The sequence below is a fragment of the Lissotriton vulgaris genome, chromosome 3_2 (assembly GCF_964263255.1).
Source record: "Lissotriton vulgaris chromosome 3_2, aLisVul1.2, whole genome shotgun sequence".
In the NCBI taxonomy this organism is placed as follows: Eukaryota; Metazoa; Chordata; class Amphibia; order Caudata; family Salamandridae; genus Lissotriton; species Lissotriton vulgaris.
Genome location: NC_141690.1, coordinates 98,630,498 through 98,655,194, shown reverse-complemented (window position 1 = coordinate 98,655,194; position 24,697 = coordinate 98,630,498). Strand labels below are relative to the sequence as shown.

At 47.9% G+C, this 24,697-nt stretch overlaps 1 protein-coding gene across 6 annotated transcripts in view; it reads right to left on the bottom strand.

Moving 5' to 3' along the window:
- Nucleotides 1–24,697, bottom strand: part of LCORL (ligand dependent nuclear receptor corepressor like) — a 649,811-nt gene that overhangs the window by 546,279 nt on the left and 78,835 nt on the right. For all 6 annotated transcript variants that reach the window (XM_086964041.1, XM_086964042.1, XM_086964044.1 and 3 more), the window contains exon 4: nucleotides 12,822–12,951. In XM_086964041.1, coding sequence (XP_086820167.1) covers nucleotides 12,822–12,951 — 130 coding nt within the window. The remainder of the gene's footprint in view (nucleotides 1–12,821; nucleotides 12,952–24,697) is intronic.

Here is a 24,697-nt window from a genome sequence, read left to right as displayed (position 1 = left end):
TGCTTTGATCAGCCAGTCATCCAGATGGGGAACACTGGAATCCCCGACCTTCTGAGATGCGCTGGCACCACAGCCATCACCTTGGTGAAGACTCGAGGCGCAGTAGTAAGTTCAAACGGAAGGACCGCAAACTGGTAATGCTGTGATACCACCGTAAAACGGAGATACTTCCTGTGCAACTTCAGGATCGGAATGTGAAAATACGCATCCTGCAAGTCGATCGACACCATCCAGTCTTCTTCCATCAGCGCCTGAAGAACCTGCACAAGAGGGAGCATCTTGAACCTCTGTTTGAGGTAGAGGTTCAAAATCCTGAGGTCCAGGATTGTACTGAGTCTGCCATCCTTCTTGGGGATCAGGAAATATCGGGAGTAGCATCCCTTCCCCGACCCCTTTCCTGCTCCGGAACCACCTCTATTGCACCCTTTCTGAAAAGTGCCAGGACTTCTTCCTGCAAGAGAAGCAGGTGGTCCTCCGAACAATAACCTTGGCAAGGAGGGTACTGGGGGGGGGGGGGGGGGGGGGGGGGGTAATTCCCGAAAGGGATGAGCATACCCATTCTCTACGAGTTTGAGAACCCAAAGATCTGATGTAACCGATTCCCTTCCCAATCTCGTAGAAAATAGGTAAGCCGACCCCCTACAGGACCCGCATGATCCAGAATGGTTTGCTTTGCTGTTGTAGGTGGGGGAGAGTATTCGAGGAGGAAGTTTAGGAGGAGGAGGCTTGACGACCACGGGCACGACCCCTTGGTCTACCTCTATAGGACTTATACAAAGGGTTCTGCTGCTGTTGGCTCTGCTTATAGGCACGAAAAGTGGACCTTCCAAAACCCCTGAATTTCTTGGTGGAATAGCCTCTAACCTGTAAGCCCAAAGACCTTGCAGTCGTCCTGCTATCTTTGAACCTTTCTAAGGCAGCGTCGGCCTTCCTTCCAAAAAGGCCAGTGCCATCAAAATGCAAATCCATAAGAGCAGCTTGGACATCAGCTGAGAATTCAGACGATTTTAACAAAGCGGCCATTCTAGTGGCGACTGAAGAACCCATTATCCTAGCCACAGAGTCCACCGTATCCATGCCACTCTGAATCACCTGTCGAGCCACAGAGTGTCAGAAACCACCTCATTGAAGTTCTTTCTATCTTCCTCCGGAAGCTTAGACGATAACTGCTTAACCGTGTCCAAAGCATGTACATATCTGCCCAGCAGACAAGTAGCATTTGTCGATTTCAGGGCCATGCTACAGGAGAACACCTTCTTTGCATTCTGATACAACCTCTGAGTCCTTATCCCCTGGAACCTGGGGAAATGCACCTGCCGACCTCTTTGAACAAGCCACCTGAACAACCAGACTCTCTGGCAAAGGATGGGATGTCAAGAACTCTGTCACCAGGTGCCACCCGATAACATCTCGCCACTGTTCTAGAGACTGCAGGAGCAGTCAGAGGCTTTTTCCAAATTTCCAATATTGGCTCAGTAAGAGCATCAGTGAACGGAAGAGTCGGCTCAACAGATGAAGGTGAATGTTGAACCTCAGTAAGGAGGTTAGATTTAAACTCTACCGAAGGCAAAGTTAAGTTCAACAGATCTACAGCCTTTTTAACAACAACGTGGTATAGAGCCACATCTTTAGAGGGTGCACCAGAAACTGCAGGCAACCCCCATTCAGGCGAAAATTCCAAACCACTTGCACTATGCAGATCATCAAAATAATCTTCCTGATCCTGAAGTTCGCCTTCCTCTACTTAAGATCCGGATCCTTCTCTTCCATGAGACGCTGCGCTTTACGCCTCGACCACTCCAACAGAACCGAAGTAGTCGGATCCAGTATCGACTCCGATGGAGCCGGGGCCGGCGTGGAGTGAGGAGCTGGAACAGCCGGAGGATGGGAAGCTGAAACCTGTGTCGAATCTTGATTCAGATGTCGCTCCGGAGCCGGTGAAGCAGTGTGCGGAGTCGAGGACCTCGGCGGCGCTGAACCAAGCCAAGGTGGATATGGCGTCGGCATAAACATCAGGAAAGGTACCGGAGCATAAGCTTGAGGGACACACAAGTTGTATGACAATGGACCCATGGGACCAGCCGGTACACTAGTGGGGTACATTGCTCTCGCATATACGCCATACATGGCGTTAAGGAAATGCGAGGGTACCTGTCCAGACCAGGAAACTGAGGGTACGAACCCACTGGATGCTCCAGAGTAGGCTGCACTGGAATCTTATCTTCAGGACCCTCCTGTTCCTCTGGATGATGCACCAGAGTCGCCGCAGCCTGGGGATTCTCAACGTCTTCTTCCTCATGCTCAGAAGACTGACACGGATCAGGAGATGGCCCTCGAAACTGAAAGGGCGAGGCTTCACCTTCATGCTCACGAGATGGTGATGGAGAGAAAAAGTGCTAACGAGATGAAGACCTCTTCTTCGCATCAGACTCCTTGCCGGAATGATGCCTCGAGCTATGCTTCTTCCTCTTATGTTTTTTCTTCGAGGAACCCGAAGCATGACCCGAAGCAGACTTTGACGCAGACTCCGATCGAGACCTAGACCTAGACCTAGAGAGTCCTCGATCTTGACCTCAAAGACCTCTTGCCATCCTTTCCCTTTACCTTGGCCAGAAGAAGTTTAGCCTCTCGTTTCTTGCAGAGCCTTCGGGTTAATTTTGGAGCAGGATTGACAGCATCCGACATCGTGGTCCGAGCCCAGACACCACAAATTCACTATGAGGATCTGTTATAGACATCCTGACACACAATCCGCACTGCTTAAAGCCTGTCTTCTTAGACGACATCTTCGGCGAAGAACAGCTCGAAAAAGATAGAGAAACACACAAATAGCAACAAAGTTACTATCTGCAACACAAGAGATCCCAAGAAACAGTCGACGACGCGGGAAAAAGGGAACTGATGTCATCACGCCGACGTAGGCCTAATAAGGAGTCTGTGACGTCAGCCGGAGTCGCGCGCGATGCCATGCTCCTGTGACGCCGGCGTGCTACAAAAGAGTTTTCCGAACATTGCGGACGCAGGGGGATATTCACAAGGTGAGGAATCCACTGGCAGATGTATCTATCAGAAATGGGAAGACATGAATGTTGCCCCTTCTTAAGTGTGCAGCTACTACTGCGAGACACTTTGTGAACACTCAAGGTGCTGTAGTTACTCCGAAAGGGAGTACTTTGAATTGGTAGTGTTGGCTTTCTAGTACAAACCGTAAGTACTTTCTGTGAGATTGATGCATATGAAAGTAGACGTCCTTGAGGTCTAGTGAAGGAAAGGAAGTCGCCTTTCTTTAGCAACGGTAGAACCTGTTGTAGTGTGACCATATGAAAGTGGTCTGATTGTATGTACAGGTCTTAGATCTAGAATAGGTCTGAGGGACCCGTCCTTTTTGGGTATGAGAAAATAGAGAGTAAAAACCTGTGTTTTGATGCTGTTTTGGGACTGGTTCTATTGCATTCTTTTGTAGTAGAGATTCCACCTCTTGTCCTAATAGTAGGAGGTGTTCCTGTGACATGGGACGCTGTCTGGGTGGTATTGTTGGAAGAGTGGAAGTGAGCTCCAGGCAATAACCTGACTGAATTATTAGTCTCACCCACCTGTCTGTGGTGATGGAGTTCGAGACAGGTAGGAACTGTTGTAGTCTCCCGACAGGAGTGGAATGGTCTGTGGGGGGGGGATGGCAGGGAAGTCACTTATTGGGGGTAGAGGCGTTACAATGGTTGTTGCCTCTACCTCTTCCCTTATTGTTGTTTCCTCTATACCCTCCTCTATAATATCTCTTACTGGGTGAGGTTTGGTTGGGCGCTTTGTAAGAGAGTGTTATCAGTTTGGAAACCTTTAGAGGCGCCCCTATATGAGGAGCGACGAAAGAAAGGTATATGGGTTTGCGTTTGTAAGGCTCCCATTGATTTTGCCGTATCAGTAGCTTTTTTTCAACTTTTCTAGTGCACTGTCCACTGCTGGGCCGAAAAGATGCTGTTGGTCAAATGGTTGGTTTAATATATTGGCTTGTACTTCTGGTGTGAACCCAGAGATGCGTAACCATGCATGTCTGCGCAACAGTACCCCTGTATTTACTGATCTAGATGCTGTGTCTGCAGTGTCTAGTATGCATCTTATGGAGGTATTTGTTATTATCTTGCCTTCCTTTATTAGGTCAGAAGCCTTAGTCTTATATTGTTCTGGCAAGTGTTGCATGAGTGAGTAACTCATCATAATGAGCTGTCATATCTTGCCAACAGAGCTTGAGTGTTAGCAATCCTCCATATATTGGCTGCTTGTGAGATGGTGCGTTTTCCTGAAGCATCCAAAAGCTTAGACTCTTTTATCGGGGATGGAGCATTCCCTGTTGTCTGCGAGTTAGCTCTTTCTCGCATTTGACACTACCATTGAGTCTAGTGGAAACTGATTTTTTTTATTATTAAGTTTATTTTGATTATAAGTACAGAGAAAAAACAATGGTACAGTTACAGCAAGGTACAGGCAGGCAGAGTAAACGGATTCAAAATCAAAATTTGTCGCAAACTGCAGTAGCACTTCAAAGTACACAGCCATTTAGCCAACATACCAAATCGGGCAGGCGGCATATATTTCCATACTGTTAAATAGTACAATTGAGTCTAACCGCTGGTAGGTTTCGCTGCCTCCCAACGTGGACCACGCGAGAGCCTCTTAGCCTATCCCAGTCGGGTCTGCCCCGTTCCCTTCCCTAGTGTCTACGGCTTCCCCAAGCTCTCAGCTCATCATTGCCTTGCGCTTTTTGTGTGCATGTAGTGAACAACTCCCAAAAGTTCTTAGGTCTGTTTCTGGGGGGTAGCAGCTCACTATAGAGTTCCGACTGGGTGGAGCAGTATAGCATGTCCCTATACCACTGTTGCAAAGTCGGGACCGGACCCCTCAGCCAACTCATGACTACCCTCCTCTTGGCCATCAGGAGCCCCATGTCAACTAGTCTGCGAATAGACTTTGGTAGCTTTTTGGTATAACCTAGTAGGGCCACGAGTGGTTCTGGAGCCATTGGTACCTCTACAATCCTACTTAACTCATCAAAAATCATCCCCCAGAAAGCGCTCCTTCCCCCCCCACCCCCCACTCCCGGGTACAGCCAAGCCAAATGAATAAAGCCAGCCACTTCCATCCTGCACCTCTCACAATCTGCGCCCTCACGTAGACCATATCTGCACAACCTTTCCAGAGTGTAGTATATTCTATTTAGATATTTAAAATGTGTGAGCTAGTGTCTGCCATGTAGGGAGATTTTTCTGGTATTAAGGCAACAGTAGGACCATACTGTGTCATCTAGTGAACTTCCAAATCACTTTGCCACGCCAGCCTAGCTGTGGTATACTTGTGTGCCCTATTAGACATTGCAATCTTATATAGAGCAGTGACCATCTTACAAGGTGACTGCCTTTATCACATGTGTAAGTTCGCCCACCTCTGGAGGCTCCGACATGTCTTCCCCTAGCTGAGCTAGTAGTGCCATTCTGACTCCATGAAAGGGAAATCTGTTTATCGGTTTATCACGTTCCGGTGCCCCCTGCAGCTGCTCCGCAGTGCGCACAATTTCCTCATGAAAGAGGTCACCCGAAACTTCTATTTTCATCGTTTTCAGTGCTAGCACCACCCCCTTTTCCGTGCAAGGTCCCAGCCATCTCATCCATTCGATGGGCATGGCCGGGAAATATAGCAAAGCACCCGCTTGGTTGTGCAATAGCCAATGCCAGGCATGTCTTGTCGTATTTAAGGAATCTAGGATGCCCGCCCTACGATCCACCTGTTCCATAATAACAGCCGGTAGGGCCACTGGGGCTGCGAACAGGCGTTCCATCCGAAGGTTGGGAATCCCCTCCCCTCCATGAATCCAAGAGTGTAGGTGCGCTCCCTGAGATACCCTGTAATAGAGTACAAAATCTGGCGCAGCCAGACTTCCTAGGTGAAAAGGCAGTGCGAGTACTCCCCACTGTACCGTGGCCTGTTTTCCTGCCCAGGCAAGTTTAAGCATAAATTGCCGCAATCGGCAGAAGGAGCACGGCAGGACCAGTGGAATATTGATAAAAAGGAATCGGGACCACACTACCATCTTCATTATTGATATACGCCCCATCAATGACAACGGAAGCCGAATCCATGAATCTACCTCATCCTCTAGCTTAGAAATGGCTGTGCCGTAATTTTCCCTGAATTCGATATCTGTATCCGTATGTAGTCGGATGCCCAGATACCTTACCGAGTCCACTGTCCATCGAAGAGGGTAATCCATTGCAAATTCAACAGTGGCCGGGGTGAGCAGGAATACCAAAGACTTCTCCCAGTTGACTTTGAGGCCGGACAAAGCGCCAAATTTAAACATTTCTCAAAGTACTGCCGTCAAGTTAGTCTCAGGTTCTCTTACATAAAGCAACGTGTCTTCTGCATATGTGGACACTACAATGCAATAAGTAGAGAATCCGATCCCTTCATTCCCGTGATATTCTCTTAAAGCGCATGCTAGTGGTTCTGCCACCAGTGGATAAAGCAACGGTGAGAGTGGACAGCCCCTGGTGATATTGAACAAAGTTGTGACCAAATCGCCTAATCGTACTCGTGCCGTCTGTTCATAATACAGGATACCCAGCATATGTACAAAATGCCCCTCCAAGGCCCATTCGTGTCAGTACTTGGCGCAGAAACCCCCACTCCACCGAATCAAAAGCCTTTTCCATGTCTAGGAATATCGGCACCGCTTTGTTCTCGTTTGACATGTTGCATGGTTCCAAATACTGTCCTTATATTAGATGTTAAATTTTTGGTGGGCACGAAGCCCGCCTTTTCGGATCCTACGAGAATGCGTGCCATTAGCGCTAGTCTAGTGGCAAGGATTTTCACAGACAGCTTTACATCCACATTGAGTATGGAGAGCGGACGGTAAGAACTGCATTCTTGCGTCGGTCTGCCTGGCTTGGGTATGGCGACTAGGATCGCCTCCCTCATGGACAGGGGCATTGTACCCGTTTCTAGCATATCATCGAACAGGGCAGCAAGGTGTGGAAGCAGTTGTTCCGAGAAAGCGTTGTAGAAAGCAACCGTTAAACCATCGGACCCCGGGGAACTCCCTGCTTTCATGCCACTCAGAGCCTCTATCATTTCGTCTTTCTCTATTGGGTGTCTCAGCAGTTCTCCATGTGCCTCCAGCAGAAACGGCAATTGTGTATATTCCAAGTATTCCCTAATTTGTTCATCCATCTCTCCCGATTTAGTTCTATACAAGTCAGCATAGTATTGTCGAAAGCGCTCAGCCACCTCGCTCTCCTCAATCAGGAGGTCTCTGTTGTCCGCCCTAATCTCAGTCACTTGCGTCTTACCTCGCCTGGCCTTCATGAGCCCAGCTAGTACTGCCCCTGGCCTCTCCCCCTCCCCGTAGACTCGTGCTGTGGCATACTTGCCTAAGTGTTTGACCTCCCGATCCGCCTCTTCTTGATATTCTGCCAGAAGTGCCTCTTCTTGGTATTCCGCCAGAAGCGCCTTTGTGTCCTCTTCCACTCTCATCCCTCTCCCTGCAACCAGATCTTGTTCTAATGTGCGCAAGTTCCTTTCCCGTATGGCACACAGCACCCCAGAGTGTTTTGTCATCGCCATACCCCTAATGTACACTTAAAAAGTTTACCAGATCGTCTGGAAGCCATCTACTGAGCCAACATTAGTGTCAAAGAAGAAGTCTATTGTTTCAGTCAGCTCTTCTCGAAATAGTGGATCTAACAGCGAATACGGGGAAAACCTCCAGGTAAACGGTAGAATTGTTCTTTGGTGAGGCTTGAGAAGTAGAAGTAAAGGGGAGTGGTCTGAGAGGGTGCGCGGTAACACAATACAATGTCTAATCTGGTTGAGTAGCATTAAGGTCCCCCCCCATAGTATCCGAGCGTCTGCATACTGTGAGAGTAGCCTAGCGAGAGCTCCAAAAAACTCTGGGTTATCATAATTAGGCCCATAGACATTCACTAGTAAATAGTCCACACCCGACCACTACATTTAGATATGACAAAGCGTCCTTCCGGGTCCTCTTGAATTAATGTCAGGGACAGAGAAGATCTAGGGTTAGCCCAACACTCCGCGTGTGTGTAGTGAACCCTGCCACATTGATCTTGCCTTCTAGAGCCCTCATTTTAAGCATAGGACTGGCGTTGGGAAGGTGTATTTCTTGCAAGATAGCCAGGTCCACCTTGTGCCTGTAGAGGTAGTTATTACGCATTTTTCGATAATCATTCAGCTCCCTGACATTCCATGAAAGTACTCTCAACCCACCCTCGCTATTCATAGAGTCTTGCGATTCACGTGACATTAGCCATGGCTAGGAAACTATTGCAATATATCAATCTGATACTGCCGGTTAAACCCATCGCAACTGCACACCAATTGTACCACTTAAAAACTTCCCCCCTTGCAAGGACCACCATAACTCCACTCCCCCTCCCACAGCAGACTTCCCCCAACATGGCTGCTTGCGTTCCCCTAACAACCCTACTACCCCTCATTCCCTTAGTTATCTCCCACAAACGTGGAGTATAACGAGTTCAGTGCCAGGCACAAGCGGGCAGAGGTGGCTCTTCAAATACTAACTACTTCTACTCCAAAATGTGTAAACTCCCCTACGCCAGCCTCCCCCCTGCAATCGTAACCAAGTATGCCAACTAGCATAACCAACCTGCATCACCTTTGGTCTCCACTTCCCTGGCAAGGAGACAGTGAACCTTTAAGCAACTAATGATTTATGGACCTATGACTTAGTAAAATAGATGACAACTTTGATCCCAACCCCTCAGTCTCCAGTCTCCACAAGGTTCTTCTTTTCTGTACCCTAGGACTGTAGCAAGAGGATCACACTCTGGAGCCGATCTGAGGCCTAACCACCTCTAGTATGAGTGTGCCATGCAGAAGCTTCCGTGGCAGCAGTGTGAATGTGCGCCAGAACTATACCATTGGACAAAAATATGGGATCTACCCAGTCTACTGACCCGATGTTTCGCCGGGTACAACATCACGTAATTCACTCCCATGTCTCTCAGTTGGCGCTTTAGTGGAACGAAGTGCCTGCGTGCTTCCTGAACTTTCGCTGTAAAGTCTGGGTACAAAGCCTGTTCCGAGGCCTCATATTTTAGCACCTTCTTCGCTCTGGCCACTCAATACTGCATCTCGGTCTCTATAGTTCAGTAATTTTGCGATGATCAGACACAGCGTCGAGCCTACCGGAGGCCGAGGCCCCAACGCCCTGTGTGCTCTCTCTACCACAAACATAGTTGAGAATACCTGGTCGCCCAGCAATGTCACTAGCAGCTTTTCCATGAATTGTTCCATATTGCCTGTGGCCGTCGTCTCTGGCAGGCCAACTAGGCGCAGATTGCAGAGCCGAGAGCGCGCTTCAAGATCCTCTGTCTTGTCGCACCTTTAGGACCTTCCCCAACAGCTTGTTGTCTGCGTCCAAAGTGGTGTGTGCTTACTCCACCTCAGTTAGGTGTCTTTCTGACATGTCCAAGCACTACGCATGTTTATCCAGGCGCTTACCCATCCTGTCCATACGATATGTCAAAGCGTCCATTTTTGCGCCTAGCGCCATGATGCCGCCTTGCAAGGACTTCTCCATAGCTCTGAGCAGGCTTCCGATATCAGGTTCCTCTTCATCCGGAGCATGCGACAGCTCTCTATAGTCTCTACCCTGCGTGGGGTCATGCGTTTTGGCCTTTTTTTTGTTTGAAGGTCAGCTTGGACAGTGTTCTGTCCCCCTTGCCAATGATGATCAACCCAGGCCTGGGCTGCAACTGCGCGGCCCAACATCAGGGCACTGGCCTGTGACTGAGTCCGTTGTACCGTTTGCCCCTTGTTAGGGTTAGTAATACAGTTGTGGTCTTCGCAAGTAGTGTATTGCTCTCGCCAGGGGATAAGTGTAGCCACGCCACATGGGCAGTCTCAGACTGGCCTCCCCAGATACTCCAGGCCTCCCTAAGGGTTTTCTGTGCCTCTCCCGCCTATGGGCTCCTGTGGCTGCTACGTTCTAGACCCCTGTTGCTGCCGGCAGCAGAGGTTTGGGGGCCCGGATATGTGACTTAGATCTTTTCATAGGACCATAGGCCTAGCCAGCTTGTGTATGGCCGCCTATCCAGGGACTGCGCACCTCGCGACAAACCACCGATCGGGGCCCTCACATCTTCCTCAGACTGTCCCGTGGCCCCCTAGCGTGCCTCAGTCTGTCTGTGGAATCTTCCTGGACTTCAGGGGTCAGACTGCTTTGTTCACCCCTTGCGTCGCTTCCGACCAGCGGCTCTGCAGTCCGCATGCAGAGCGACGTCGCACAACCTTCGGATCTACTTCCTCCGCACTCCAATCGGTCGCCAGAGCCCTGCAATCTGCTCCGCCGATGCAGATCTCATAGACATCACTTTTTGGGGGGAAAACCACAGCGTTATCAGCTGGATAATTGTAATATATTACAACTACCGGGGAGAGCTCCACGCTCAGGCAGCCATTTCGTATCAGAGCAAGCTCCGCCCCCCCGGCAACTGACCTTTAATATATGCTGGGTCAGTTGGAGCCACTTTGTACTTCTTTTCTAGCCTAGGGTTAATTACCCTGGCTCGGATTGGTTCTTTAAATATTTCTGGTGCGTGTCTTACCACTCCGTTAAGTATTGGCTAAGTGGTAGTGGTTTTATGTGAAGATAACAGGGTGTCCATTAGAAAGTCTTCTTCTATTGGATCAGTATGTAAGTCTACTCCATGGAAAGTGGATGCTCTATGAATGAGCTGTCTGAACCTAGTGGTGTCATCAGGGGGAGATGGCCTAGACTGGTATGCCTCGTCTTGTGGTAGACCGGGTGCATCAGGTGCATTATAGTCTTCCCATGGGCCACCTGATGGCCCAGCCATATCATCTGGATCATTAATATCATCCATTTGATGTTCACTCTCTACCTCTTGTAAGTAGGTATCCCCATAGTCCTCATGTTGTGGTATAAAGCTATGTGTACTGGCTGGAGAATGTACAGGAGAGATATCTACTGGCATTTCTACTTCTGGTAAAGGAATTCTTATAGGGGAAGTTTGAACATTCTTTTTAAGAGGAACTGGTAGTGGTTTAGGATAGTCCATTTTCCTCTTTTCAGGCACTGTGTATACATGTCCAGTCTTTGGATGAATTTTAAGAGTTTTTTCCTTGCATCAGGCAGGAAAATCTCTTCTATTGGCAAATCCTTTTTCAGCGCCGAAAGTTTTAGACTTTGCAGTGTCTATTGTCTTTGGAACGGTTCTTGGTTTCGGTTCCGAAGGCTTTTCTTTGGATCTGTGCTTTTTGGATCCGAAGCTTTTGTTCCCATGTGTCTAGATCTGTCTGCCTTTGGAGTCGAAACAGGTTACGATATCTGAACTGTTTTCGGAACTGGAGTCGTTTTCGGATCGGTAACTTTGGGAACCTCTTTCGGCGCTGAACTTGGTTTCGGCTCGCCTGTTTCCGGTGCCGATGGATGTTTCGGTGCTGGTGTTGATTTAAGTACCTTCTGCTTTTCGGGACTGACAGACTGACTCGAGCCCGAGGCGACTGGAGGCTTTTTAGTACTCTTCGCTGCCAAGCCTGAAGGCGGGGCGTCGAAATGTTTTGGTCGGTGTGTACCTGGAACAGAAGGTGGAGGTGGAACCGAAGCCGGTCCAGATATGGTGGGGTGAACAGGGTCGACGCTCTTACTCACGACCCATTGACCAGCTGGAAGAAACTAGTCATCTTCGGATCGATCCTTGTCTCCGGAAGCTAAATCTTCTGCTTCCGAAGTGACGTCTTCTTGCGGTTGTTCGGAATCTACCTCGATCGGCGCCTTGTCGGTGATGAGGTCTGGTGTCGACGAGGAGGACTGCTTCATAGCTACTAGAGCTCGATGGTCCCGGATGGTTTTCTTGGACCGGAATGAAGCGCAGGCCTCAGTTTCAACTCTCGTGCTATAGAGACAAGTACAGGTTGCAAACCTCATGAAGGTCAGTGTGGGGAAATTTGTGTCCACACTGAGGGCACTTCTTGAAGGGTGTTCTTTCCATGATCCAAAGGCCCAATGGCCTAGTTGGGCCAGACGAACGCTGGAATAGAAAAGTGTATCCTTTCTTCGACACGGGTAACCGGAATCAGTGTCGAAGACGATGTTGTAGATTGATTTATGGGTTCGAAAAGAGATTGGTAACGAGACCGAACGATGAACACAACCGAGCCAGATGGCAGAAAAAAAAAAAAAAACGAAAAAAAAAAAAAACAGAAGATGGAGTCGATGCCCATGCGCAAAAGACCTAAGGGAGGGTCACCCAACAAACAAAGACTCTTCCAAGACAACAAAGTGTAATCATCCGGGCCCACCACCAGATGGTGATCTAATGCTATAGTGTGTGGTCTGCAGCCCACGCTTCGAACACAAAAGCTTTTCTGTGAATGATTAACATGGTACGGCTCACTAGGTCTACTGATGGCCTCCCAGTTCCAAGGTGGAGAGGATTAAAGTATGGGAATCTATGAAGGATCCAACGCTGGAGAGATTAAATTTAAAAAGGATCTACCACAATGCTATAGGGAATTACTAATAGCATACTGATAAAAAAAAACACTGGAACATTCAGCGCTGCTCAGAGTGCTAGCACAATCTGTTTTATACACACACAAGAAAAATGCAAATGTTGCAGAATCCTGTACACTGACGAGGGTGTTGAAAACCTTGACAATCAATGAAAATCCATGATGGCAAATACTTATTTGAATGTTAAAATCTAGAACATTCAATCAAACATTTGTATTATTGTTGAGCTGTGCATTTAGGCATTCCTTACCTTTCTTTCGAAAGAGTGCATTTAGGTAATTCTCTGCTTGGCATTCAATCTTGTCAGCATTGTACTGAACCTGAGATAACCGTTCCTCAGTAGGAGTGGACTGTGAAGAATAAACCGTGGGGGTACATTCCTAAGAAAAGCAAAACCCACAAAGAGTAATGAAACCAATAGTATTCCACTACTACTCAAAACACTGTTTGTACAGGCAAGATACACATTGTCATTTTATTTTGAGGTCTATTTGGTTATATAGTGATTTCTCCAAAATAATTTTCAAACAAACAAGCAATATTGGTTCTCTAATTAATTAATTGTGGGTTTGTAATGTGCTAGAATCAACTCTCGAAGAAGTATCTCTGCGCAGTAGACCGCTGGGGAACCCGTCCTGGCTTTCCCTGCGAGATGGTCCCTACTGGGTATCTCTAAGGTGAAACCAGGCATCCCCGGCGTATATGGGGGGCCGTTGTGGAGAGGAGGCAAGCTAATGCCCAGAGTTGCAGAGTGTGATCCCTGGTTAGAGTAGGCACCGAGGTGAGAATTATTGAGTCCACTGACCCTGGTCCACTGACCCTGGTCCACGACCCTGCCGCGTCGGGAATTGAACACTGGTCCCGGGCCATCCTCTGCTCCCGGGTCTTCTGCCTCTAACCAGTGAGCCACACCACTCCAGAAAGGAGTTGTCTCCATACATATACTGAACTACTCATACATCTTTAACTATATTTTAACTTTTGGAATTATTTAAAAAGAAAACAGTTACTTTCAATCATTCAAAAAAGTCAACAAGTCTTTGGGACCTATGAGCTGTGCCAGATTTTAAATCACAACGCAATACTCCAAAGGGCGTCTCATGGGAGTGTGGCTAGCCAAGATGGCGGATGGGTTTCAAGGTAGTGCTGACGGGAGACATGTGATCCACATAACCTTGCCGCCATCCACATCTGGGTGACTGAATATAGCAGTCTCCCAGGCTGTTGAGGCTGACATGGCACTTGTGATCACCTTTTTCCTGGCTTCCCTAGGTCTAGGGAGGCTGCCAACAGACAGGTGCCTGCATCTGCCAGTGCGGCCTAGCCCCACAGAGGACTCAAACTGCACAGAGGCTGGAACGGCGTGCAGCGCCTGCTGCAAAGACTTGGATATACTGTCCGGAACGTAAAGGCTGTAGAGTGGATGGCGGCCCGCTTTCCCCGGGCCCTTGTCTGCTTTCTGCCTTCTTGGCAGACCGCCAATACTCACTTCAGTGGCCAGCTGGTGAGGCTGCAGCTCTTACTTGACTGCCGCAGTGACTGTACTTATGTTGGGAAGAGCAGAGATTACAACTTCTCCCCCCTCCCCATTTGCCACTCCATTTCACCGTTGGGGCCCTCGCACTAGAAATGAGCAGCGGTGATTGAGCTGGTGCTCCTATGCGAGGACCAGTGGAAACTGACAGAACACTGAACACGAGATTAGAGAAATCCACCAGTCCATGAATGAATTAGATAGAGAAGGCCTGCTCTCTAACAAGGATTAAGGAGCTGGAAGCACATGCGGAGGATTCCGAAGGTCGTTTGTGCCAGAATAATCTTCACATAGTGGTCTTTCTTGAAAGGGCAGAAAGTGATCCGGTGAAGTGCTGAGACCTGGCTGTCACAGGCAGTCGCTCCAGACCAACTAACCTCCCACTATGACTGACCATGCCCACTGTGTCCCAGCAGTGGCGCTCCCCCCCCCCCCCCCCCCCCAACCAATTCTATCCCAGGTCCTGTATTACAGGGATAAGGACACTATTGCAGGCGGCCAGGATGATCTCTCCACTCAAATATGAAAATGCACGAGTATTATGAAAATGCACGAGTATTTCTCTTTCCGGATTAGAGTGTCGGTGCAACGCAGCTGGGCATCCTTCTTGGGGGTGAGACATAATTTGCACTAGGGTGGCTTATGCTATGCTCTTCTCTTCTAGGTTTAAAGTGATGGTCAAGAATATGAACTACTTCTTCACTGAGCCAGGGGATGCCTGTGACTGGGTAGAGAAGCATCGCTATGAGGCCTCTGCCTCATCACCAATACATCAATCATCATCAGGATCTTCCAGACGCCATGGCCGGAGGTCCCGTGGCCTGGGCGGTGCTGAACTCCAGGGGGCTCCTTGTGCTTGCGTTGTCCACCCTAAGTTGGCAGGGTATGCGCAGAAATGGGTACCTTGCTCACTTTGCCACTGGATTCAAGCTAGCCTGGCTGATTGAGGGTTGTTACTCTGAAACCAGTCCCAGGATGCTCGTTTCTGGTCCAGAGAAGACATGGCTTGACAGTTGGGACTGGACTGTTCCCGTGAGGCAAAGGGTCAAGACTGATTTGCATATACTGGTGTCTGAACTGGAGTGGTGAAGTGAGCTACAGAATGATGGATTCAACCCAGATCTGGGGCAGGGTAGGGGTGGTGTTGAACAGAGCACTGAAACTTTTCAGTCCCTCATCCATCCGTTGTTGGCAGACCATAGAACACCAACGGCACATCCTTCTGAAAATGGACTCAGAGGAGGATTCTGCTCACTCTACAAGAAATGTGAACTCCTTTGTTTTTCCAGTTATAATGCCACAAACTGCAGATGAGATACTGTGAACGCACCTGCGGGCGACAAAGCAGATCCGGTACTCTACTACAAGATTACATAAAAGTAAAGATTTCCCCGACTAACTTGGTACAGGTTCTCCTCGAAGCTTGGACACAGTCCTATCGTGATATGCACTGGCCACCCCCTTCGCATGGTTCCTGGACGATTCCAATGTCCATCACCATGCATTCAGGAGCATCGATCTAGGGGACAGTTATTTTAATGTTTGGAACATCAATGTTTCTGGGTTGCCCTAGGTGGGGAAGTTACGTATTCCACTGTTCTTGTTAGCTTGGTAATGCGGTACACTTTCGTACTCCTTTGTGGGCAATTGCTACTGTAGAGCAGAGCACAATCGCCGTGCTGCACTCAGCTAGTTTCGGGGGACTGGCTCTATTCGGATGATACTTAGATGCCAAAGCTTGCTATATTTACGTGGAATGTCCACAGGATGGGTACCTCCAGGAAAATACATGCACGCCAATAATATCCGATAAGGAGATGTGCGCAAATCGCCTTTTGCAGGAGACTCATGTGTCGGGTGGGGAGGAAATCTGCCTGCAAAGGCGCAGGTGTGGGCAATGATTTTGCACAATGTATTCTTGCTTTGCTAGGGGTGCATTGTTCTGGATCTGTCCACTAGTTTGACCCAAAAAGAGAGAAGAGTGACCTTGAAGGGCGTTATTTATGGTAGAGCGGAAATTGGATTGTAGGGAGGTCCTTTAAGGAAGCATAAATGCCCCGAATGTTGTGCAGTCCTCATTCCTCTCCTGTCTCTCGACAACACTTACAAAGTGGGAGATTAATTGTGTCCTAGACCTGCGCCTTGATCGCTCCCACCCGCCTCTTCCAACATCCCCAGTAGTTGCATCTACGACTCAACTTACGTATTGTCTACAACACTGGTATTGTTGGACTGCTGGAAATCGCTACATTCGTCACTGGGACTACCTCTAATATTTGCCTCTGCATGACCTACATGTCCACCTTATTCCGATCTTATGAGATTTGGCCACCAGGCTCGTAACGATGGGTGCGAAGTACTTGGGGGAAGACTTTCAGACCATAACAATTGGCGTGGGGTGCGGTGAGGCCGCCGGTCCCCACCTAGAGACTGCAACCTGCTCTGTTGGAGGACCAGGTCTTCCGTGATACCTCTGCTGAGACCATCTCTCAATATTTTACCGGAAAACTGGGGCACATCTCTTTCCAGAATAATAGATTGGTAGACTAGGACGGTGGTCCTCCGAGGACTTTGCATCCGTGCAGTTGTGGTGGCCAGAGCATTTTTACATGGGGATCTATTACGCATAGTCTTCCCTTACTAAATTAGAGGTGAATGCTTGAGAGGACCACGCACAGTAGAAATCTGATGGACGAACATGCCCAGCTTATTGAACGACACCATCTCAATTTCCATACATGAGGCCAAGACGCATGCGGATAGTGACAAATCTGGCTGCCTATTGGCCTGGTTATTGCGCAGTGCTAATCAGACTATACCGATTACCTTGGTCGTAACTCCACAGGGAACTCTTGCCAAGTATCATATTGGCATCGATGAGGCATTCATCAAGCCCTCTGTGACCCTCTGCTTGTAGACCGTCACAATGCCATGCACTTCTTTGACTCCGACCTTCAGAGTGGTCTATGGACAGATGAGCTCAATTGTCCCCTTACTTTAAAAGAAGTTAAAGCAGCCGTTAGGGAAACAGCAACCAACAAAGCCAGACACTATGGGCTCCCAAATGAATTTTAAGGTGTACAGACACCACATTGCTCCTAAACTGCTAGAACTACACCAAGATGACCAGAAGAGTGGCTCCTTGATCGTATCCCGTACCAAAACCAGACAGGGAGCCATTAGTGCTGATCTCTTATCGACCATTAACAATACAGCGATTGGATTATATGTGTGCAACTTATTTATAAACATTCTCAGAATGGTACATCTAGACCAGAATGGTTTTGTGCCCGAGAGAACCACCATCTTAAACATTCACCGGCAGCATAGAGTGTTGGAGTGCATGGTGCTGGACTTTGTGTCAAACATATACCCCCAGTCTACTGTGTCCAAAGCTTTCTCAAACTGCTTTTGGCATACCAGGTAGATTACATGGCCTAATCCGGCTCTTACATTCGGAACATCCCTTCTTGTTTCCAGATAGACCTTTAACAGTTTTTCTTTGAAGACCGAGGAATACGCATGATTGATTCCCCAAGGAATTCAGTCTCCTCCAGGGGCTTTGGATCGGTTCAATGCCTTAATGGCCACACACACAACTCAACCACACCGAGTTCCTCCACCAATTCTAACACAGCCTTCCTTCGCAACCTGGGCAGTCTCATCCCAGCCAGGAACCCATCTATTCTACCCTTGGCTAACAGCAGGCCAGCCCGGTATATCAATTTAAAATAGTTCAATAAAGTTGTCAGAATAACCTGTCGCCAACTCTGTAAATGCCCCTGCGCATCACTACAATAGGGGGCAATCTCTGTTTGCCGCCGAAGAAGCCATGCCTGGATTTTACCAGATTTGTCGCCCTCCCTGTTTAACAGCAGGTGGGTTTTAAGGCCTGTTTTATCCAGCATAGCCCAACAGGGAGCAAGCCTCCCTATGAGCCTCCAGGGTTTCTATACAAGTCCCTGCTGTGCAAACCTCCCACTTCTGTAACTGCCAAGCAGTCCTCCCAGGTTTTCAAATCCACTATTAACCTTCTACATACTAGACAGAATACAAATGCATTCCTGTGCCTCATGGGAACAGTCCAGCCCGAACTGCCAAGCCATGCCTTCCCTGGACCAGTTTCTGGCATTTCAGCCATCTTCAGCCCGGCTTGCTTGAATCCAGTGGCAAAGTGAGCAAGGGACTCGCGTCTGAGCATACCCTGCCAACTTATGGCGATCAAAGGGTATGCTCAGACGCAAGTCCCTTGCTCACTTTGCCACTGGATTCAAGCAAGCCGGGCTGAAGATGGCTGAAATGCCAGAAACTGGTCTAGGGAAGGCATGGCTTGGCAGTTCGGGCTGGACTGTTCCCATGAGGCACAGGGTCCAACTGATTTGCATATGGCCATGTCTGAAATGGGGTGGCAGAGTGGGCTAAAGAACTGTGATGGATTAAACCCAGATCTGTTGACTTGGTGTGAGTGTTTGAGTGGTTCAGATGCTCCGTCCATCACCACCCCCTTTTGTACCACATTTCCATCCAGCGCCAAACATCTCAAGTTGATTAAAACAACTGGCCTACCCCCTCCCCCATGTAGGCACTTAAAGCGCAGCTTGGATAGAACATTTTGTTATCCAGATAGATGATATCTTATGATATTAATACTTAAACATGTCAGGGTCTGACAACACTAAGAATACTATCTAGATCTTAATAGTTCAGAATGCGAGCAATGATGGCGCTCAGGGGTGCTCCGGGCCACGGCCGAGACACAGGGCACTGTGCAGCCTCTGAATGATTAACACAGAGGAAGGGGTCCCAGCGTGAGTGTGATATAATGTGAACAATTCAAAAATTTAATTACACAGACAATAAAAGCATCCACATTGTTTTATTCACAATGGGACTAGGTATACTGAATATACTAGACAACTGATCAATAATTTTAAACTGTTGTACAGTGCCCCAGGGAGGGAGGGTGAATGATGAACAGCTGGGACAGCCTATCCAGTCCAAAAGGGTCTCGTATCCAAGTTTCTAGAGAGCGTTCAGGACTTGCCCCTTCCTCACACTCTGGGAATCTCAGCAGGTGCACATTATTGCACCTGCTTCGCAACTTCCACTCACCTCAATGGACCCGGAGCGGGACATAACCAGCTGTGACCTGCCTCCTCAAGGTGGCAACTTCAATCTACAGCTCCTCAAAAGAGCCCTCTGCCAGTTGAGCCTAGTCATAAACCTTGCAGGGGTCAGTGTGTAGGAGATTAACTTTTGAGGGCCATGGTTTCAATCTTCTGTTACAGGGCCACGCAAGACTCCTGAATAGCTCCCAATAGTTCAGCTCTCGTGGGTTTTCACCCGCTAGCTGTTCAGCATCTTCACCTAGTTGGTTCAGTGGTGTTGAGTGCTATGAGGTGGAAGCAGTGGTTGCATACTGTTCAATAGTATTGTGCTGCATGTTCGGGCTCATGATAGTCGAACTCACTGGGTTCAAACAAACACTACAACCAGTTGAAACCGTAGCACAAAAACCACCTTACGGGTAAGGGGGTGGCGTGTGCCAAAGTCACCGGTGGGTCCCCTCCCAGGAAAGACAGGGAACCAGGCCTCCAAGCGACAATCGTCCTGCAAGCACTCGCACGACACAGGCACCGTTGAGACCCGTACAGACCCACCAGTTCAGTTTTCAATGGGATCCCTGAGGCCTTAAAGTCACTGCCTAGCAGGTCGCAAGGACCCTCAATCCACCTCTATCTTGTGCAAACGTCCCCACAGGGCCTAGCCCAGTAGGATACCACTCACGGCTTCTAATGACTTAAGGGCTACTTAATCTTTGGAGGCCCAGCACACGAAGCTCTTCGGGCTGTGGCAAAACCAGGACTACTCACATGGGGCCTCACAGTCACAGCCCCAGAAGGCATACCAGTGGTGCACAGAAGGAGCACTGTGTCCAAGGGGACACCAGCAAATGTTGCGGATTGGCTGGGAGCCTCCTAAAAGTGCCACTTGTCGACCATCTTGCTTGTCTGCACCATGGTTTGGTGAAGGATTGAAGGTACAGCAGATCTGTTGGCACAGGACTTTAAAAGAGGATCTCTTATTCAGCGGTAGCCAATGAAGCTTCATGTGTGGCCCCAACAGACAAGCTTTTGTAAGTTCAACATAAGACATGTAACTCTTAAGATACGGGAGGTAACATTTTGGAAACCTTTCAACGTCCTAGGAGTGAAGAGCTCTTACAGCAAACTTTGATAAGGTTTGGAAAAAAATTGCTGCATTTTTTTATTCACATAAAATTCGGCCCTTACAAATTAACTTGTGATTTATAGCCAGAGATAAGCAGTCAAAGAATTTTAAGTAAGAGCCTGTACCTCACCCACTCTTCTGGTTGAAGTTACCATGAACAATAAACCTGCCTCCCCCCAAAAAAAATAGGGTGCATCATAGCTCTATGAATTGCTTCAAAGAGGTGGTCTCTCAGTAGAGGTTCTAAGACTGCATTTAGCATAAAAAATAGTGACTTGCCTGTGGATGAAACTATCTGAACAAATACTTTGTGATCTCCTTAGTTTTGGGGTTGAAGGGTGTTATTCTGATCAGCTAGACATCACTTTAATAGAGATTTGACTAAGGAGAGTTTCTGAAAACAGTAAAAACTGAAATTAAAACATTTCTAGTGGGTTTAATCTTTTTTGGGCCTTTGCACAATACTCCTCCATTTTATGCCATGTATTTTAATTATGGACAGCGCTATGAGAATCAATTTGCAATTGCCAGTTAAGTCCACATAATAACAAATGAAAGTCTTGGTAAGCTGGATATCGGACAATAGTTATTTAATTCCGTGGGGTCAGCTGTTGGTTTCTTTAGGATAGGGGATACCTGACCTGTTTCCAGGATGTCTGGTATAGATCCTTGAAGGAGGGAGGTATTAATGATCTTGGTCCAGACAGGTAGTAACAGAGAATTAAGTCTTTTAAGTAGTTAGCAGGAAGCAGGTCTGAAGTGGTTGGAGGGTTTTAGAGCGGTTAGCGTCTTTGGTATGGTATTTTTTTTTATTTCAAAAGAACTTTATTGGTAGTTTTAGACATAAAAAGAAAAACATAACATAATAAAATGAATGATGGCAATCCTAGGAATGTGGTGCATACAGTGGTGAGCAACCTGTACCAAGGCATACATTTGAGGTGCAAAATTGGTTAAGAGCTGAAATGGACGATGGTAAGTACCCATAAGCAAACATAATAAACAAGCATTTGCAATGCAATAGGTCTCGCATTATTTAAGTTTGAGCTATTAGCATTGTAAATGGCAATTGTTTTTTGCTTTGTGCTATAGTTATTTTTTTACATAAAAAGCTATATATAAAATATGTTTTATTAAAGTTATTTATGCAGTATCTAAATTTTGTTTGCATAAAAGAGTACAATAATATCTTAGTAAAAAAGTCAAATATTTTAATGGTAATTCACCAAATGTTCATTTATGTGTTGGTTTTGAAAATAGCTAAATTAATAGCTTTGTCATTTACAATGCCAATAGTTATAACTTTCGCAAATGTGACACCTATAGCATTTGTAATGCAACATTTGTATTTACGTGACTTAGATGTATTGATATTACAAATAACAATGGCTTTTAATTTTTTTTAATACTTAATAAAAGTGATTGTAATTTATAATGGCAATAGCTTAAACTTTTGTAAATAACTTTTGTGAAGATTATGTTCAGTGTATTTTATTGTAACGAAATCCAAGAACAGAAGTGAAATATTAACATCTTTTTGTGACATTTGTAATAAAGCTTGAAACATTGAGAGAACATATTTGTGCTGTGGTGGTGCTGAGTGATGCTGTGGTGCTGCTGAATGGGGCTGTGGTGGTGCTGAATGGGGCTGTGGTGATGCTGAGTGATGCTGTGGTGGTGCTGAGTGGTGCTATGGTGGTGCTGTGGTGGTGCTGTGGTGGTGCTGAGTGATGCTGTGGTGGTGCTGAGTGGTGCTGTGGTGGTTCTGAGTGGTGCTGTGGTGGTTCTGAGTGATAATGTGGTGGTGCTGAGTGACTGTACTCACTGTCACTCTGCACTCACTGTCACTCTGCACTCACTGTCACTCTGCACGCACTCTGCACTCACTGTCACTCTGCACGCACTCTGCACTCACTGTCACTGCACGCACTCTGCACTCACTGTCACTCTGCACTCACTGTCACTCTGCACGCACTCTGCACTCTGCACGCACTCTGCACTCACTGTTTATGCACGCACTCTGCACTCACTGTCACTCTGCACTCACTGTCACTCTGCACTCACTGTCACTCTGCACTCACTGTCACTCTGCACTCACTGTCACTCTGCACTCACTGTCACTCCGCACTCACTGTCACTCCGCACTCACTGTCACTCTGCACTCACTCTGCACTCACTCTGCACTCACTGTCACTCTGCACTCACTGTCACTCTGCACTCACTGTCACTCCGCACTCACTGTCACTCCGCACTCACTGTCACTCTGCACTCACTCTGCACTCACTGTCACTCTGCACGCACTCTGCACTCACTGTCACTCTGCACGCACTCTGCACTCACTGTCACTCTGCACACACTCTGCACTCACTGTCACTCTGCACGCACTCTGCACTCACTGTCACTCTGCACTCACTGTCACTCTGCACGCACTGTCACTCTGCACGCACTGTCACTCTGCACGCACTGTCACTCCGCACTCACTGTCACTCTGCACGCACTCTGCACTAACTGTCACTCTGCACGCACTGTCACTCCGCACTCACTGTCACTCTGCACGCACTCTGCACTCACTGTCACTCTGCACGCACTCTGCACTCACTGTCACTCTGCACTCACTGTCACTCTGCACTCACTGTCACTCTGCACTCACTGTCACTCTGCACGCACTGTCACTCTGCACTCACTGTCACTCTGCACTCACTGTCACTCTGCACTCACTCTGCACTCACTGTCACTCTGCACGCACTCTGCACTCACTGTCACTCTGCACGCACTCTGCACTCACTGTCACTCTGCACGCACTCTGCACTCACTGTTTCTGCACGCACTCTGCACTCACTGTCACTCTGCACTCACTGTCACTCTGCACTCACTGTCACTCTGCACTCACTGTCACTCTGCACTCACCCTGCACTCACTGTCACTCTGCACGCACCCTGCACTCACTGTCACTCTGCACGCACTCTGCACTCACTGTTTCTGCACGCACTCTGCACTCACTGTCACTCTGCACTCACTGTCACTCTGCACTCACTGTCACTCTGCACTCACTGTCACTCTGCACTCACTGTCACTGCACTCACTCTGCACTCACTGTCACTCTGCACTCACTCTGCATTCACTGTCACTCTGCACGCACTCTGCACTCACCCTGCACTCACTGTCACTCTGCACGCACTCTGCACTCACTGTCACTCTGCACGCACTCTGCACTCACTGTTTCTGAACGCACTCTGCACTCACTGTCACTCTGCACTCACTGTCACTCTGCACTCACTGTCACTCTGCACTCACTGTCACTCTGCACTCACTGTCACTCTGCACGCACTCTGCACTCTGCACACACTCTGCACTCACTGTTTCTGCACGCACTCTGCACTCACTGTCACTCTGCACTCACTGTCACTCTGCACTCACTGTCACTCTGCACTCACTGTCACTCCGCACTCACTGTCACTCCGCACTCACTGTCACTCTGCACTCACTCTGCACTCACTCTGCACTCACTGTTACTCTGCACGCACTCTGCACTCACTGTCACTCTGCACGCACTCTGCACTCACACATGCAACAGTAATGTAAAGCTCTCAATGGACCTTAATCGGAGCGCGTTTCTGATTTAAAAGGCTGGCATGAAATAAATTAAGCGCATGTAAATTAGAAAGGAAAAAAAAACGAAAAAGCTATTAATATTGGGATAGAGTTTACGACATGCAGAAACCACACAGATTAAAGATGCAATCTGGCTGGGGACAAATGCCCACAGGCAAGACAGCAAACTAGAGAGCGCTAGAGTAAGAGTCTTCAAGGAACAAGAGCGGACGCACCGTAATCTCTTGGTGCTCACAGCTGCTTGGAAACTGTAATCAACGAACACGGGGAAATTCTCCGCATCACTGCCTGTAATTCTCTCCCAGCCTTCCACCAGCCCATCCTCTATGCACGTATGCTCATGTTACGCTTAATAAAATATTGACCTTCTATTCAATAAAAAGTGGTGCTATGTCCTTTATACAGCCACTCCATGTAGGCTCTGCGTCCCCACGCTCCAAGAGAAGCAAGGCACAAAATGTGCACTGCATTCAGAAATAATTTTTTTTTAAACATGCCCTAGCTGCGTAGTTGAGGTTCATTTCCGTCATAATGAAAACAAAAAACCCAACATGAAGATAAATCCTTCAGAAAGAATAACCTTAGCAATTGTGTGCAAATGGTGTGTGATAATTAATAGGAAATGTAATATAATATTAGGAGTGTGCGATATTTGCGTAAATTCTTTTGCAAAAAATACATGGAATTCTTCAATAAGTACACGAAATAACAAAAAAACATCGGTCCAGCATTTGGCAGCTGTTTTGCCA